The 19,524-nt window shown below is 40.5% G+C and overlaps 1 protein-coding gene across 1 annotated transcript in view; it reads left to right on the top strand.

Annotated features, from left to right (window-relative positions):
- LOC117393085 (melanocortin-2 receptor accessory protein 2A-like) overlaps positions 1–19,020 on the top strand; it is a 34,733-nt gene extending 15,713 nt beyond the window's left edge. The window contains exons 2-3 of the mRNA XM_033991263.2: positions 6,056–6,155; positions 17,062–19,020. Of these exons, the coding sequence (XP_033847154.1) occupies positions 6,056–6,155; positions 17,062–17,500 (539 nt within the window). The 3' untranslated portion in view covers positions 17,501–19,020. The remainder of the gene's footprint in view (positions 1–6,055; positions 6,156–17,061) is intronic.
- The last annotated feature ends 504 nt before the right edge of the window (positions 19,021–19,524 follow it).

Genomic DNA, 19,524 nt, shown 5'->3' with positions numbered 1-19,524 from the left:
GTTTTGTCTTTTAAAATTGCCCCATTTCTTGGTAAAGTCATGGAGCAAACTATTAAAAGCTCAACTTGAAAATAGCTTACGAAACAACGGCAGTAGTAGATGTCTCTGTATCTCAAAAGTGAAGTCGTTTTTGTTCATCAGCCCTGTCTCATTCACTGTGTTTGAAAATCCTTTTGAAAGCGTTCACGTTCTACAATTTGATGATGTGAAAGTTTGAGATGGAGAGCGGGGGTAATGTAACTCTATGGGAGAATCACTGAAATCTCCAAACTTAGGATCCACAGATGCTGAAGCTTCTCATTATTATTTGTTTAGGATCAGCTCCATAAACTCATCATATTAATTTTGTTACTTAAAGTCCTTTAAACTGACAATAATCACGTCTTTGGGGTTGAATAATAGCACTACTTTATGACTAACTATTGTGAAACTGTGAAAATATAGTTCTAGATGTTGAACTTTGTGCCACTTTTTTCTTTTATGTGGATAGGTCCAGTAATTACAGACATATTAAAGGTCCTATATTACACAAAATTGGTTCTTGTGAGCTTTAATTAAGCCATGTTATAATGTTGGAGTTGTTTTGTTTCATTCACACGTTTGAGTAATCCTTTATTAGTCTGGGGTAAAGGTTACTCTTTACCAAGGGCCCAGTGCAGAGGGCCCTGGGTAATCTCTGTAATGGGCATTTTGTAGTGTGGGCCCCCCAAGATGATTTTTACATAGGGCCCAAAATTTGGTGCTACACCCCTGGATGTCATACCTAGCCACTACCCTATTTCGTACATTGTCCTTAACCATGAAACATAATGAAAAGGTAAAAGATTAAGTGTCGAATCTGATCATTTGTATCAGTGACTTCAGTTAACTTCTTATATTACAACACAAACAGCATTTTAAAGGTGCTATGTGTAATTTATATTTCTTCTTATTTGATCTTTTTATGATTCTATATCTGTACTCATGAGCTGGCACTTTTACTGTCCGCTGTGACCGCCCCTTTAAGCCAGTCGGGTTCATTTAATTTTGAGTGGCTGGGTCCGTTTTTCCGCAAAATCTGTGGCTGTGACGTGATGCGCGTTCACGTGATCTCCATGGCGACATGTTACTGTTCCAGAGTCACCGCTAAAGCAAACCAAGTGATTTTATAATCATCTGAACCCACAGTCACAGTCACTGTCTGTCGTCTGCACAGTTAAGCTTCATTAGTGTGTTGTCTCCTGTCTGACCTTTTCACAGTAAAGGCCTTTGTGCAGGTGGTAAACACTGGAGCTTTTATGTTGAAAACACCACAGGAAGCATCAGGAATTTGACATTGCAGATGCACTGAAACATTTGCAGAGATTTTTTCAAAGACATGATTTTATTTCTACACCAGGGGCGGTGCCAGGGAGAAGCTTGAGGGGGCACTAGCCTCCCCTAGAATGGCCAGTGTTCCCCCATAACTCCCCCAGAGATATTTGCCCCATTTTCATTGCACATCCACTCTCGACAAACAGTGTGTAAATGGCAACTATAGAGAGTTGAAAATGAGACTACAGTTGAAAATGATTCCATATTAGCTTTCATAAATCACCACAGGAGCTAACTACATTTAAACTTATTTTAAACAGCGACTCAAACATGATAGATGGAGGAGGTGCGCTTGCATCCATGAAAGGCTCTAAATTATGTCAAGTGAGCACCCCCATTGAAGACCTTAGCCCCCCCATAGCTCCTCCAACTAAAACTATCTGGCTCCACCCCTGCTCTACACGGACCACAGTAAAACAAAGACAGAAAGCACCAGAACAGTTCGCTCATTTTACACAACAGTTAGACTTAGGCCAATGCATTTGTGTATTCAGCCTATTGCACAGTAAGTGTACATTTTGTCAGCAGTTTACTCTTGGTTTGTTTCTGACTAAATCAAACATAGTCAAAAATAGGCTAAATATTTCAATGTGCAGGGCAGGCTGGGGCGGGTCACAGACAAGCACAATTGGGGTTGGCACAATCACTACGCTCACTGTCCCTCACTGGCCGGTGTCCTCCGCTGTGGCTGAGCTGTGATGTGGGACAGGGGGAGAGCCCATGGACAGTAATGAGCAGAGGTGAACAGAAATAGGTATTTGGGAATAAATTTGAAATCATGAATTACAATGAAAATGATGTTTTAATTCAATGCCGTCAAATGTCGTTCACGTACGAGCATGGGTGGAGCTCTCTGCCTTCAGATGCCTGGCCACTGACTGCCTGGTGATGACTGGACCCTAGATACCCTACTGTGCCCTGAGCCTGTTCCTTTGACCCGGACCCTCCCATCCCTCGCCTGGCTGGGGTGGCTCCCGTCCTGTTGTGGGTGGGCCCCTCTCTGTCCCTTAGTTAAGTGGGTTCTGGCCCAACAGACTTGAACTCTATCTGTAAATGGATTCACATTAGTCCTGGACACATCTGCAGCCTGTCTGTCCATGGGAGTGGATCTCTTCTCCACTGTGGTTTCTCTTTTTCCCACTGGGTTTTTTGAGTTTTTCCAGAAGGAGGGTCTAAGGACAAGGGATGTTCTGGGACAGTTCTCCATGTTGTTTTCTGATGATTCATTTGCTTGTCTGTCTTTGTTTCATTGTTGATTTTCTAACTTTCTGTTGGTTAAATCAGTTCTCACGTTCAGCCCTAAGAGGCGACTGCTGTTGTGATTTTGGGCTTCACAAAAATAAATTGAATTGAGCTGAACATCATGAATGAGCAGGCTTCTGGGTCACTATAGTAATAGTGATAATACTTTATCAATATACATTTTATTTGCTCACATCTGTATTAAATATTATTGGCCTTTATAAAATCTTTATGTAATCTGAAAACCAGCAATAGGATGTTGTGGTGCCACATGAACTCAACCTATTGTTCTCAAGTTACATAACATGCACCTTTGATTCCTCCTGTGTCTCCATACTGTGTCCCATGTGTATTATATGGGTCACTAATGAACCCGCCTAATGGTTATACACAATGACTATTACATACTGTACACACATACAGCATAAGCAACGATAAAAGCATACAAATAATGGTCAGGTACACATCTTTATTCCAGAAAATGGAAAGCAGTTAATGGAAACATGTGAAATACAAAGGCCTGATGTCTCTACAGGGACTGTTTAGAGTACTTTGACCTTTGGGGACAACCAAGTGTACCATAACCTTACTATTGATTAAAGTGAACTAAACCTTACATAGTGAGGGCTGGGGATCAAAGGTGACCTATCTATACTAAAAACAAGAAAGGATTGTGTTACTGACTAGTTATTTGCTAAAAAAAATTAAAAAAAAATTCTAAATGTACAGTATGGTGAAAAAACGCAAACTGCACTAAATAAACAGTAAAATTAAACACTTTAATAGTTTACAAATGTAATGAGTCACAAAAGTTATTAATACAAACTTCTATACCTCAGATCTTATAAATATGATATAGTAAAAAATAACCAAAAATGTCCCAGTAGTGCAAAGAAAATGTACATATGATAAATATTGATCCCAAAAATATATGATTCCAGCTTTTACCACACCAGGGGGCACTGTGGCTTGACGTTGTTATCAAACATTAAGTTAAATATCCTTTTTCCTCTGCCTTTATTTTGTTTCAATCACACTAAAAACCTTCAAATGAGAGGAGAATTTGTGTTTTGATGGGTTGGATTAATTTTTGGAATAATAATTTTGAGCTATATTTCTTGATTTCAAAAAGGCCTTTGACACCGTAAATCAATAAGTCATCATGATGAAACTGCATATCTTTAATTTGCCCACTAGGGTTTTAAAATGGGTGGAGTCATACTTGATGAATGGGCCACAATCATTGTAACAATTGGTAACCATCACTCAGCCTCTCTCTGTCTTAGTACAGGAGTCCCCCAGGGTTCAATATTTGGATCTTTATTATTTTCATTAGACATAAACAATTTTACCCTGGTGGGTTCAAATATTTACACTCAAATGTTTGCAGATGATACAGCCCTTTGCACTTAATAATTTACAGAATCAATGGTCCACATTACAGCCTGGTTAGAAGAAAGTTGTTTTTTTTTTTTTTTTTTTTAGTTTCATAATCTTGTCTTTGTGGCAGGGGAAATTACCAAAATTGTGCCTGAATATAAATACAAAGAACACAAATGAAGTCAGTGTGTCACAGAGTCACACTGAGTCTTTCAAATGTTCACTTTATAAGGCCACAGCATTAACACAGACAGCTACAGCTTGCTCTGATATTGTCCATCCATCCATCCATTTTCTTCCGCTTATCCGGGGCCGGGTCGCGGGGGCAGCAGTCTAAGCAGGGACTCCCAGACTTCCCTCACCCCGGACACGTCCTCCAGCTCCTCCGGTGGGACCCCAAGGCGTTCCCAGGCCAGCCGAGAGACATAGTCCCTCCAGCGTGTCCTGGGTCTTCCCTGGGGCCTCCTCCCGGTGGGACATGCCCAGAACACCTCCCTAGGGAGGTGTCCAGGAGGCATCCTGAGCACCTCAGCCACCTCAGCTGGCTCCTCTCAACGTGTAGGAGCAGCGGCTCTACTCCGAGCTCCTCCCGTGTGACCGAGCTCCTCACCCTATCCCTAAGGGTGCGCCCGGCCACTCTGCGGAGGAAGCCCATTTCAGCGATCTTGTCCTTTCGGTCATTACCCAGAGCTCATGACCATAGGTGAGGGTAGGAACGTAGATTGACCGGTAAATCGAGAGCTTCGCCTTCTGGCTCAGCTCCTTCTTTACCACAACGGACCGATATAGCGACCGCATCACTGCAGACGCTGCACCGATCCGCCTGTCAATCTCCCGCTCCATCCTTCCCTCACTCGTGAACAAGATCCCTCTGATATTGTCACAAGACCCCTCTGATATTGTCACATATGAAATATTGCCTTATTACATGGTCCAATGCAAATGCACCTGTGCCTAAACCATTAGAATCCCTCTAGAAGCAAACTATAAAAGTACTTGACCGAAAACCGCAACGATACCAACTCTGTGCAGTCCTACAGAAATATAAACTTTTAAATTGGCAAAACATGATTAAATATGTGAATTTGTGCTTAATGTTTAAAGAGGTCTATGGCCTGTCCACTCCTCCCCTCCCACAGTTTGTACATATAAGATCTGCTGCTGTAGGAACCACCAGGGGGCAGCAGAGAAGATGGTCCCACTGAGGAGAAGTGCGTTTGGGCAGGAACTGTACCTGTGATTATCAGGGAAATGGACACATACAACACATTGAAAGTACTCCTGAGAAAGAGTTTTTTAATACTCAAACCTGTCAGCATTCTCACTATGTATGCACTTTTTAACTGAGGCGTAGAGATGCAGGGATATGTTTGTCTTGTTTTGTATTTTCGAAAATGTTTTTTATGATGTCTTTTATTATATATCTGTATATGTCTGTGTATTCTAATATTCAATATTCAGACCCGTTTCAAGCCCAGGCATCAAGCTTTGATTTCATTCATGTTTGTCTTTTGTGGGTTTTGTTTTGTTTTGCCGGTGTCTTTGTGAACGCTGCAGACCAGCTTGAGAGAGTGACTTTAGTGTATTTATTACATAAAACCCATCAACAGAGGTGATCGGCTCTGTGGCGTGTCTGGGTCTGTGACTAGCCTTTAAGCTAGCATAATTAAGTTGTTTTCAAAACAATAAAAGGTAACATGATGATTTAAATACGATATGTGCTAGCAATTAATACCCCATAGAAGTAAAATACTCCCTCTCTAAAAATATATATATATATATATATATATATATATATATATATATATATATATATATATATATATATATATATATATATATATATATATATATATATATATATATATCCATACTGACAAAGAAGATAAACTATATTACTCTATAGGGATTCTAAAATGCTGTGATGTCACAGCCTCACAGACGACAGGCCACTTAAACTATGACTATATTAAAGCTCTCTGTATATGGCAGTCACTTGGTGCCTGTTAGCACGAGCTTGCCACAACATTTCTCAAACTTATTTTTCATAAATAACGATGTCTGTGTGTTCTGTGTGCAGACTCCATTGTGATCGGCTTCTGGGTGGGGCTGGCGGTCTTCGTCATCTTCATGTTCTTCGTCCTGACTCTGCTCACTAAGACTGGAGCTCCACACCAGGAGTAAGTCCTCAGGCCCAGGGCAGAGCTGCTCCTTTTCACTAATCAAACACTCTCTATCATCTTATTAATAAAATAATAATGCATTTGTCTTATATAGCACTTTTCTAGAAGCTCAAAGTCACACGATTTTGTCCATTATTAATTCACTCCACACTCTATGGTGGTACTATTGTAGCCACAGCTGCCCTGGGACAGACTGATGGATGCAAGGCTGCCAATCTGCACCATCAGCCCCTCTGACCACCGCCAACACTCACACACACCACACTGATACCAGGCAATGTGGGTTAAGTGTTTTGCCTAAAAACCCAATAACAGTTTCATCACTGTTGCCCCTGTGGCACCTGGAATTCCCAGTGGTTTCCCATCCAGTTATTAACTAGGCCCACTCCCACTTCACTTCTGAGATGTGACGAGATCAGGCTTCGACAAGGAGGTTTTGGTCACTCCTTGCAGACAGTCTGACCCCAGAGAAAGGTGCTAAAGGAAGTCAGGAGGTATTTCAGCTACATGGCAGTCTTGAGTAACTTCAGCCCTTCATAAGGTCTCCAAGTGGGAATAGTTTCAGAGACCCATGCATACAAGTTACAATCTCTCACCAAGGGCATAACAGCAATGTAGAAAAAGTGAGAACAACACAGGGCAGCAGCATTAGATTAGTACTATCACATTTATATTTTAAATAAAGGACTGTTCGCTTTTAAATATGTTATAATGTCCCTTTATAGCAAAAGCTGAAGTTTAAATCTGTCAACTGGACAAATTGTTGTAGGAGTGAAGATGTTTCATTGCTCATCCAAGCTGCTTCTTCAGTTCTGGTCAGATTACTACTGGACACTGCCTTTTATTTGCTTGAAGGGAGGAGCTAATGACACTGAAACTGTAAACAGACATAATCTCTCCCCATCTACAACTCCATCCTCAGACCCAGAACAATGAGAACAATAACAGGGTCATTAAGGCTGAATAGGGTAGTTTCAGCTGAAACTGGAGACAATAGCTGTTTACAGTTTCAGTGTAGTTAGCCCCTCCCCTCAGATAGATATAAGACAGTGTCCACCAGTGATCTGACCAGAACTGAAGAAGTGGCTTGGATGAGCAGCAAAATTTCTTCACTTGTACGATTTGTCCATTTGACAGATTTAAACTTCATCTTTTGCTATGGATCAGACCTGGACGACTGAGGGATTACACAGATATGATGTCCCTTTGCCAAAAACATAGCTGGAGTATTTATTTATTTTTGCTTAGTTCGTTATTCCATAATAATAATAATAATAATAATAATAATAATAATAATGCATTTTATTTATAACTGCCTTTCAAAACACCCAAGGACACCGAACATGACAAAAAACTGATTGATAAAAGATGTGTGATTGGTTACAAGAGATAGGACAGTCTGAACAGGTAAGTTTTGAGTCTGGATTTGAAGAGTGAAGAGAGTCTAAGGTGCAGAGATCAGGAGGGAGAGAGTTCCAGAGCTGGGGGGCAGAGCGGCTCAAAGCCCTGTTCCCCAGGGTCACAAGTCGGGCAGAGGGTACAGTGAGCTGGAGAGAGGAGGAGGAGCGGAGAGTGCGGGCAGGAGCAGCAATGTGGAGGAGGTCAGATATGTATGAAGGGGCTAGGTTGTGTGTTGCTTTGAAGGTGGTAATTAGTATTTTGAAGTGAATTCTCTGTTTTATGGGGAGCCAGTGGAGTTGTTGTAGGACGGGGGTGATGTGGTGGATAGTGGGGGTCCGTGTTATGACCCAGGCTGCAGAGTTCTGAAGGAGCTGCAGTTTCTGGAGGGATTTATTGGGGAGACCAAAGAGAAGAGAGTTACAGTAATCAATGCGGGAAACAGTAATCAATTAATTAATCCAAAGTTGTCTTCTCTGAGCATTAAAAATGCTCTGTTTGTATTTTGTCCGTTAGTTTTTGTTCTAGACTTCTTCTGTGCAGTTTTTAAGTCCATTAACCATCACCAGACTCATTCTGTGATGAAACTGTGTTCACAACAAACACATGTCTCTTTTAGCAGAGCATTCACGGGGGATAAGGATTTATTTGTTTTTTCAATCCCAGGATTGAATAATCCAGTGCTCCAACGCTCTACTCCGAGCTCCTCCCATGTAGTAGAGCCGCTGCTCCTACACGTTGAGAGGAACCAGTTGAGGTGGCTCGGGCATCTGCTCAGGATGCCTCCTGGACGCCTCCCTAGGGAGGTGTTCTGGGCATGTCCCACTGGGAGGAGGCCCCGGGGTAGACCCAGGACACACTGGAGGGACTATGTCTCTCGGCTGGCCTGGGAACGCCTTGGGATCCCACCGGAGGACCTGGAGGACGTGTCTGGGGTGAGGGAAGTTTGGGAGTCCCTGCTTAGACTGCTGCCCCCGCGACCCGGCTCCGGATAAGCAGAAGAAAATGGATGGATGGACAGTGCTCCAACGCTTAAAAGCTTCATTAAAAATAGAGCTGTATTTTATGAAGTAACAAGAAGTACAAAGAAGTAATGTTCAGTAAAGTACAATTTCAAGAGTATGACCACCCTGGGAAAGAAACTGTCCCGGTCTGCTGGTTCTAGCCCGGAGGCTGCTGTAACATTGTGGGCAGCACAACTTTTTGAAGTCATTGTTAAAGAGGGGGTATTTTGCAAAAAGGACTTTTTGGAGCTTTTAACATTATAATGATGTCTTGGCATCGTGGATCTTTGATGTGAAATTATTCACTGCAAATTTTACATTCTGTATTTAGACTTTTCAATTTGGGGGTTTGAAAATAAATGCGCTGAATAGTTAAAAGGTGATTTTTTTTTTTTTTATTGAGAATTTTTAAACACATTGAAAATATATGCTTAAAATTTCTGAAATTCAAAATACAAATGGACGTAGCTAACCTGCTAATGATCATGGCTTCCGGTTCCATCGACTCTGGCTCCAATTCATTTTATATTGAAACTGTAACTGTATCTAACTCTGTAACTGCTGCATGAGTTTCATTTGACTGCAGCCAAACGCCGTGGGTGACATCACATTCACTTAGTCCTTTATACAGTCTGTGGTGAAAGCTAGCATACGGGCTACGGCTGAGAAAGAACAGTGTGCACTGTGGCAGGTCTGAGCGCACACACCTCTAATTGGCTCCAGCAGCTTCCATGGAGCGTCAGCAGGTTGTGTTCATGTGACAGCACAACTTTCTCATCCCTCTGAATCCTCTGGTAGAAGAGGCTGTTTAAAGGGCCTATAGCAGGTCGGACTGCTCATTTTACCAAAACAGTTAAGATCATTATATTAAAGAAAAAAAAAGTTTAGCATTTAAATTGTTTAACTTTTGGATAAATTTCTCCCAGTGTGATGTCATCAATATGGAACTGTTTAAACTCCAACTCTGCGCTTCATGTAATTTATTTTGGATTTTTGTAACATATTTTTCAACATTTCTTCTTGACTGGCATAGAACTATAATTTATATTTACAGCAGGTATTAAGTCAAAATTAGAGAATGATGAAAAGCTATCCACATGAAACTAAAACTGACACAAAGTTGAATTGCTCTGTCAGTATAAATAAACACAATGCGGTGAAAATGGTGCTACTATTATGATTAACCTCAACAAATAATAATCAGGTTCAACATTTGTGATCAGAATTATGGATGTTTTTGTTTTGTTTTTTTGTTTTTGTTTTTTTTTTTTCATACTTTTTCAAAAACTAAACCTTTTTTTTGAGGCCATTCCTCCATCTCAAATTATGATAGCAGCTGATGTCCTTGTGAAGGGTACCGCTAACTGGGGGCACTGCTCTGTCTGAAGCTCTGTAACTCAAATTTTAGCCTTTCATATAAGCTTTCTCTTAGCTGCAACTACAACAGGTGAGCTCATTTGTGCTGTGAAACAAGTCTCTCACATAAAATCACAGTCACGAGCTAGCTAGCATTAGCCGACATGTTTTCTTTAATTGAAAATCAAACATCCAAACAGACCTTGAACACTTGTATTGATCACAGTCTGCTGAAAATGTGCTGTTTGAATGAATTTTGAGGTTTCAGACAATGCCAAATACATTTAGGCTGTGTCTGCTAATGTGTGTGTTGTGTCACCATGGTTACCGCTGAATGTTCCACCAGAAACATACGACCGCACTGGTGGTGTTCAGATTGTAGACTGATGATGTCATGCTGCCATATGAGGGGCAAGAGCCAGTTTTCCCCATTAATCACATTGTACTTTCATGAGAAATGTCCACAAGGAAAATGCACAAATGTTGAACCTGATCTATTAGTGACTAGACCCAAAAGCTACAAGAGTATTACAAGTCCATATACCTTCACTGGAATCATTTGGATGATTTCAGTCCTGGAATTGCCAAACTCTACTAAACAAAAGGTAAAAGGAGCTGTTAACCATCACTTCATGACATCACAAGGTGGAACAGAGCATTTTGAGCTTTAGAGATGTAACAGACGAATAATAAAGTGTTACTCAAACATGTGTGAATGAAACAAAGCACAACTTTTGCATAGTATCAGACCTTTAAATATTATTGCCCTACAGAATGTCATCACAAACCCAGCCATAGGATTGGAGATGTCTTTGTACTTTAGTTTCACTAGATACTTTACCGAGTGATATAAATCCATTACACAGAAAACTTGAATCTCTGCCCTAACCGCACCACCACTTTGAGCCATTTATGTTATTTAACCACCCAAGACTAAAGGAGCACTTCTAACCCGAGGCTATCCCACCATCCCTCCCCTTCAATGCAGACCGGCTCAGATGTGCTAAAGCCGCCCCCAGACACGGGAGAGTACGTCAGACTGAGAGCCCTGTGTGTGTGTGCGCATAGACCAGACAAAATGGGTGACAGGCCCGCAGCACTTGGACATCTCAGCACACCCAATTATTTTGAAATGTGTCAAATTACAGGGTAGTATTTCTGTTCCCGAGACTAGATTTAATGAAGCGGTGGTCGAGCATTGATGCATATACTTAATGTGAAAATGTGATTGCACAAAATAGTACTAGTGTAACCGGTTCATATATATATGTATAATTAATGTATAATTACACAAAATGCTGCTTTTGTTTGTCACAGTTTTGTCCATACCTGGTGTTTTATGTGCAGCCATGGTCCTCCAGCCGCTTCTTCTTTGTTTTTCTTTCTTCTTCGTGTGTTCCTTGCTCCTGGTATAAATTCGGGGTTTGACTCCCGCCTCTTCCCTTTGCAAACTGGTATTGGGAAGAGGTCAGTCATTCATTGTAATCCCAAGTGTCCTCTTTTAATTGTCTTTATCTTTGTTTACATCTGGGGTTATATTTTATTTATATTTAAGTTAATATTGATCTCCTGTGTTGTTTCGTTGTTTTTGTTTGTTCATGTGAGCAAGTGCGGGAAGATGTTGATATTCTCTATTGTCTTTTGTTGTGTAGTGTGGGCTGGACCGATGTGTAGCGGCACGTGTTGATAAAGTTTTATGCTTTTTATGAAACAGATTAAAGGCGATTCAAAAGTTCCCACGGTGTCTTGTGGCTCCATAGCACCCTTACAACACAATGCAGAAGTCCACTGGTCACACTAGACACAACAATATTTACTGCTTTTCAGTGTGAATCAAACTGAATCCTTTAAGCCAGGGGTGTCAAACTCAAATTCACAGAGGGCCAAAATCAATATTAAAAAAAATTGACTGCCCCCGACATGTAATGTTTAACTTCTTCATATGGAAACAAATTATTTTTGCTTAAACACAAAATCTGGAACAACTCAAGCTTGATACAAATACATGAGAAATTAAATTTGAAATAAAAGACACATCTTTTCTTTTTTTTTTTTAATAAATAAAATAAATGATGTCTCTCTCTGTAGTAATTAATTTGGTCGAGGTGACCAGTAACTTGGTCGCTAATGAGTGTCAACAGAAAAGGAGGGGCACTGGCCAGTTTCGACTACACGCCTGCAAAGCATTCTGGGATTTGTAGTATGCATGTGCTATATACTAACAGACCAGCTCTAATGCACATTTGATATGATGTCACAGCCAAATATAATTACACAGCAGGCCTGAGTTTGATATAAGTGCTTTAAGCCATGCCTGGAGGTGTGTAACTTATAACTTTATTCAAACATGTTTGAGTAACACGTGTGAATGAATTTATAAGTTTATAACTTTACTCTGTGGTTGGACATAGGCTGCAGAAATGACATATGTAGATGTCATTTCCAGTCTGTTACCTAGCAACTATACTGTAAACAAGGACCAAAGCTTGTTTAATTTACACAGTGGTGATTATTAACACCTTTATTTTGTTAAATGAAGGGTTAATCTGTCAGAAAAAGGCCTTCTTTGCCAGAGCTTACCATAGCTTTCAGGGGGCCCTAAGCTGAATTTGTCTCTGGGGCCCCCGACAGGAGATGCCTCCTGCCTCAGCTGTTGGTGATTCACATTTGACACATTCTGACTCTCATCACTTTGACCAGTTGTTTTTGTGTTTATCTGAACAACATCAGACTGAAAACATCCAGAATGTCACAACTACCACAGTCACAACAACAGAACACAAACAGATAAGGGAGGGGCAAGATTTTTTAATTCTAGATATTTTTTCTTCATTTCTGGTGGATTTTAATGTGTTCCAGTTGGCGACAGTGGGCTTAAATTTACATTATGTCGGGTCCTTGCCCCGGTGTAAACACAGAGCTGCCCTCACCTCTGCCCAAAAACAAATGTAGCAGCAGCAGATATTTTACTACTATAGGCATAAAACAAATGTAATGTAATTTTAAAGGGATATTTAGGCTGCTGGAAACACACCAGCCCTGTGTCCAATAGAACTTGATATATTATATTATTTTCAATATAAATGTGTGGGCTCTTGGGGGCCCTGTGGTGGCCTCGGGGCCCTAAGCAGCTGCTTAGTCTGTTTATAGGCTGGGCCGGCCCTGCTCCTTACACATAAATAGGCTCAGTGCACAATAGCACATTAGCTAATTCACTGTGTCTCAAAACACTTTTTTACAAAAATTCTAATTAATTCAAATAAAGACTGTGCAATTATTTTTATATGTAAAATACTTCACTTTGTGGTGTTGTTTATATATATATATATATATATATATATATATATATATATATATATATATATATATATATATATATATATATATATATATATATATATATTAAGCAATGAGACACAAACATCTCTCTTTCTAACGCAGAAGTGTGAAGTATTTATTTTATGTACGTTTAACATGATGTCAGTGACATCCACACACAGCTCCCTATTCCATCAAACCAAGTCATAATTACAAAACATGAAATCCTGTCACATGCACTTGTTTAACGTTTCAGCCCTGTTGTGCCTCTTCATGTTTCAGTATGTACACATGTCCAGCGTTTTGCCCTGAGCTTATGAACCTTTTTATATATTCTGCAGAATTTCACACTTCAGTTCAACAAGACACTGCAGAGACTGTTATCGTGGGTTTGTGCGGAACGATAACTAACCCAAGAACACTCCAGCACACAGGCTTTACCCTCTGGGATCATTGAGCCTCTGCTCTCAAGTTCCACACTTTTTTTCTTCTTTTAAAGCTCCTTTGTACACACAATTTACCCGTGAGCTTTTAGTCATGTTCTGATGCTGTTACCTCCTCAAAAACATAGAGTTGGGACTTGTGTTTTGGTTTATTCACATGTTTGAGTAACACTTTATTATTAGTCTGTAACATCTCCAAAGCTCAAAATGCTCAGTCAATTATCAAGTCATCAATATTCATTGCAGGATGAAGCTAACTGTAGGCACGTCTCTGTCTGAAGCTCTGTTACTAAAGTTAGACTTTAATCTTTGTTTTAACGTATAAATAACTGACTTAGCGGGAACTACAACAGATGAGCTGAGTTGTGCTGTTCAACAAGCCCCCTTCAAATAACATTACAGTCACAAGCTAGCTAGCATTGGCTAACAGTTAGTCACTCTCACCTTTTTGTTGAAAATCAAACACTTAACCAGGACCATGAGCGCTTGGACTGATCACAGACTCCTGAAAATGTGCCATTTTGTATTTTTAGGCTGTATTTGCTAATGTTCGCATTTTGTCACCATGGTAACTGCTGAACATTTCTCAATAGACATAAATGAAGTACCCCCAGTGTGATGTCACTGCAAAGTGTCAACATGTAACATTCTAAGCAAAGCAAAAACATCTCCATGGAGACAAGTACGGTGCTGAAGCGCTACTAGAAAAGTTGTATTTCCTGAGTCTATCAATATTTTGCAGTGACCTCATGCTGGGGGTGTTCTACATGTATCTCTACGGTGGAATGATCAGCAGTTACCATGGAGATACAATGCACACATTTGCAAGCACTGTCTAAAACTTGTTAAGTCTGAAATTAATACAAAATGGACTTAAATAGCACATTTTCAGGATTCTGTGATCGATACGTTCATGGTCCTGTGTAGGAGTTTGATTAAAAAAAACAAAAAAAGGTGAGTGACTAACTTAAAAAAAAAGCTGATCTTTATGGTCTGATTGTGTTAAAATAAAGCTCGGTTCAGTTGTCCCTCCCTGTATCACAGTTCACCTTCCATGGTCTCGTTGTTTCATGTATTTTTTCAGTGCAATTTAGCTTGTTTTTTTTTTTACAGTGTATGAGCGTGCATTGTGTTCTGCGTCCTGATTGGCTGTTGGGCTGTAGACCATTGTCCATCAGTCTCCTCCGTGCCGTGTCTCCTGTACAGTACAGAATGTGTTCATACAAATTAAATAAATGTTGGATCGCAGTGTGACTCTGAAGTGCTGTATGTTTGCAAGTTTTCTCCCCGACAAAACCCACAATGTCGATGAAACGTTCTGCACCGACAAAGACGCCTACGAAGGTTTGAACTGTGAGAGAGTTTAAACAAGAGAAATGTGAGAAAATGTTAATGCCTGTGTGGGAAAAGTGTATAAAGTGTGTGGTGAGGGGTTTTACAGCAAAAAACATATAGAATAATTGTGAAAAATAAAGCTATAAAATAAATACTTCACGGATTTTGCCTAATGTGGGTTATTTTTAGAACATAACACCCCCGATAAACGAGGGACCACTAAGCCAGATTTTTTTCTTAAAAACATCAAAAGAAAAACAAGTTCAGTTTAAACGCTTTGCAGTGGTTCAAAGTTATTCCTCACTCTGAACATCCTAATCAGCACGATAAAGCCAACAACAACTAGCATGATAACTGCACGTTTCCTGATTATCGAACATTGAAACACTTTATCATGAGATGCAGACAGCACACAGCAGACTTATTTTGACCCCCAGAGCTGCTTCTACAACATATCTGCACTTGGGCAAGACACATTCTGCCCAAATGCATGGGGATTTTTTATTTTTATTTTTATTTTTTATTGATACTCACTTTTAATCACATGTGATGTATATGGTAACCTGCAGCAGTTCAGGAGACGTAGGATCATAAAAAGATCCTAGTAGTCTTGTTCCTTCAGGCTGAGGAGCAGAAAGAAACACCATTGTGAACAGACAAATGAACATTGAACTATCGGAGCCCTGACTTTGGGTTTGGGGCTATGGAGACGTCCACACACAGAGCTCCAGACAACAGGGCCCTGCTGACTTTGCTGTTTAAAGGGGGATTGTGTAATTTTTTCTGGTCTATTGCGCAAAACTTTCTACAAACCCTTTCATGGAGATGTTATTGTTTTGCCTGGAATGTTCTGCAAAATGTCATTAAACTTTGCAATCTCTATGGAGGCAAATCAAGTATTTTTGATAATTAAACATGCCTGTAATTGAATAGATGAAAGATAGTTGATACCATGCTGTGACGCATTCCAGGCAAAGTTTAGTAAAATTACATAGTATAGCTTTAATTTGATTTGAATTTCCTTTACACATTCAGTTTTAAAGACACTGTACCTGATTCTGTCTTTAAAACATGATAAACTGATCTAGTTAATTTTAAACAGTTTGCAGTGGTCCAAAGTTCTTCCTCACCCACCTTATCTATTCTGAGCATCCCCAGACAATTCCTCCAGCTCCTCCAGTGGGATCCTAAGTAGAAACATAGTCCCTACAGCGTGTCCTGGTTCCTAGGGCCTCTTCCCAGTGGGACATACCCGAAACACGACCCCACGTCCTGAGATGCCCGAGCCACCTCAGGTGGCTGCTCCTCTGACCCTGTCTCCTGCTGACTCTCTCTTCTGCTCCTCTGACCCTCTTTTCTTCTCCTCTGACCATCTCTTCTGCCCCTCTGACCCTCTCTTCTTCTCCTTTGACCCTCTTTTCTTCTCTTCTGACCTTCTCATCTGCTCCTCTGACCCTCTTTTCTGCTCCTCTGACCGTCTCTTCTGCCCCTCTGACCCTCTCTTCTTCTCCTTTGACCCTTTCTTCAGCTCTTTTGACAATCTCTTTTACTCCTCTGACCGTCTCTTCTGCTCCTCTGACCCTCTTTTCTTCTCTTCTGACCTTCTCATTTGCTCCTCTGACCATCTCTTCTGCTCCTCTGACCCTCTCTTCTTCTCCTCTGACCATCTCTTCTGCTCCTTTGACACTCTTTTCTTCTCTTCTGACCTTCTCATTTGCTCCTCTGACCTTCTCATTTGCTGCTCTGACCCTCTGTTCTCCTCTGACCCTCTTTTCTTCTCCTCTGACCTTCTCAGCTGCAGTACATCCAGAAGCAGCCGTGTTCTGGGTGTACTGTTCTGTCTTAAGGCTCGTTTGGAGAGACCAGTGAGCAGGACGTTACAGTCGTCTAACCTACTCTAGTCTCTCTAAGTCTGGTTTTGACAGTACACCTTTGATTTTTGCATTGTTTTCTAGATGCTGCAGATGGAACTGATCTGATGTGGCTGTTAAAGTTTCCATTATTATCTCTAGATTTCTAACTGAAATTATATCTTGTATTTCCTCACAGTAACCCAGACCTCGACAACTGCCCACGCCCGGCGACCAGTGCATTGGAAGGCGTCACTGCTGAAGACGACTCCGAAAAAGCCTTCTCTAGACCTTTACTCACCGAACCCCGCTCCTACTTCCACTTCTACATCACAGAGGAGCGTCAGCCGAGCAAACCCAAGCCTGAGGAGCAACCCAACGGCCACGCTCCGCCCCAAAACCCCACGAACTGCACGGGCAACGGCATCCACCACGACGACAACCACGAGCTGAGTCTGGTGCTAGAAGAACGCACCAAAATGGATGTCGCGGAGTGTAGTTTCGTGTCTCATTTCAACATTCCGAACTTTGTGAATCTGGAGCAGGCGTCAGCACTCGGGGAAGAGGACCTTGTAGAGCCGGTGGTGACTCTTGAGAAGCAGGCGTGTGTACAAGAGGTCCACTGTGACACGCGTTAGCCGAGTGTGTACATAACGGTGAACTCTGATGGATTAATTTCTCGAGGGAGCTGTGTTTGCTTGAAGAGTGCTGTGTGCCGATAAGAGCAAACCGCTCAGCAAACATGGACTGAAGAAGGAGTTAAGTGTGCATATGTAAAAATGTGTTCCTGGGAGTGTAAAATGAATACAAAAAAATCCCTTGCCATTCACGACTTGTCTATTTACCATCACTAAAATAAATGTCTTGTTTAAAGAGGGGGTATTGTACAAAATCGACTTTTTGGAGCTTTCTACCATGTTATAACGTTGTTCCCTCGTCGAAAACATGCTTGAAGAGGTTTTAAATGTCATCATAGATTGTATATATAAATGGACATAGCTGAAGTGCTATTCTTGTTATTTTGGTCATAAATGTTCGTATTAACCCGCTCTACATGATCCTGGCATACTTTATTTCGCTATTTTGTCCGTAACTCAAGATATGAAAGTAACAGACAGGTGACTCCCACTAACATTAGCAACAGGTTTGATTGACAGTGTTGCTAAGCGCCCGCTCCCAGCTAAACCAGCGGTTGCGAGTGAGAAGGGGCATTACCTTCAACATTCTCACTCCGGATTGGCTCTTTGATTGCTGTCATATTCGAGCTTGAAATGTCAAATGTGGAACTCGACTCCATATTCGCCCCTGTAACTGCTAACGTCGATGAGCTTCATTTGACTGGAGCAAGTGCAATGGATGATGTCACACAGTGCATGAATGTCGTCCATGCATGTTTGAGGAATCTCGCGATCTCTCCCACGAAATATTCAAACCCTCCTTACGGTTAGCTGGATGATTCTGTGCAATGCTCCGCCCACAAGCCTACATCACCCATGCTCCCACACGACAATTCTTCATAAATAAACAAAAGCATGATGAAAAACAATACACTACAACTTCACAAACCCGGTGCGATGTGTCAGTTGCATTACCGAAATGCCTACTGATTGTGTTGTGATTCCGTTCAGAGCTTCAAAAACTAAATTTAAACTTGTTAATATATTGTTTTGGTTGAATATGGCATTATCAAAACAATAAAAGGTAATGGTGATCTAAATATGTGATGTGCTAGTCGTTAACACATCATAGAAGTAAAATACCCCTTCTTTAACCAACTAAAGTTTGTAAATTGATAGCACAAGATGTAATTAGATGTTTTCTAATTGACTTGAATGGAAACATCAAAATTAGTTCAGTTTAAAGTGGCTATATCTGATTTTTTTTTAAATACAGATATACAGTGTTTTATTAGCAGGTCTTAAGGCAAAAATGGGACTGTTTGGAACCAGTGTACTGTTAAAATGCTCATTGTTTTAAGCATTTCTGTGATGAAAAAAGCTGTGAAAAGTGTTTATAAACTAATTGTTGTGAATAGCTGGGACACTCACAAAGTATCGGGTAAAGGAGGAATAAGTTTGGACCCCTGCAAACTGTTTGAAATTAATTTCTGTTTGTCATGTTTCTAAAAATAAAAATTAGGTACTCGGTGCTTTCAACTGAAGTAGCTTTTAATTAATGAAATTCAAATATGACTGTGACGTTTTGTACAAATAATTGCTTTGACTTAATACCTTCCTTTACTTTGACTTCAAATGTTATTAAAATGGGCTTAACATTCACAGAGCAAAGTTGTCATCCACGCCAAAACAGAAATGCAATGAAGTAGACAAAGAATGAAAAAGTACAGGCATTAGAGAGTACGTCATTTTACACGTTTAAACCAGAAGCAAACCCTTTCAAGTAAGAGGTGGGCAATACTCAGTTACATTTAGTAACTTTTTTAAGAAATTATACTTTTCTAGCAGCATTTTTATACTCCTGCTTGAGTAATATTTTTATTGAAGTAGCAGTACTCTTACTTGGGTAAAAGTTGTGGTTCCTCTTCAATTCAAAGTGCTTTACAGGATAAGAAATAACTAACGTCACAATGCAAGAAATCAAAACATAAATGAACATTAAAAGAGAAGACTGCAGAATAAAAATCTTTGAGTAGCAGAGTGAA

The sequence above is a fragment of the Periophthalmus magnuspinnatus genome, chromosome 24 (genome assembly GCF_009829125.3).
Source record: "Periophthalmus magnuspinnatus isolate fPerMag1 chromosome 24, fPerMag1.2.pri, whole genome shotgun sequence".
In the NCBI taxonomy this organism is placed as follows: Eukaryota; Metazoa; Chordata; class Actinopteri; order Gobiiformes; family Gobiidae; genus Periophthalmus; species Periophthalmus magnuspinnatus.
The sequence above is the reverse complement of the archived record's forward strand: the minus strand, read 5'-3'. Positions and strand labels throughout refer to the sequence as shown.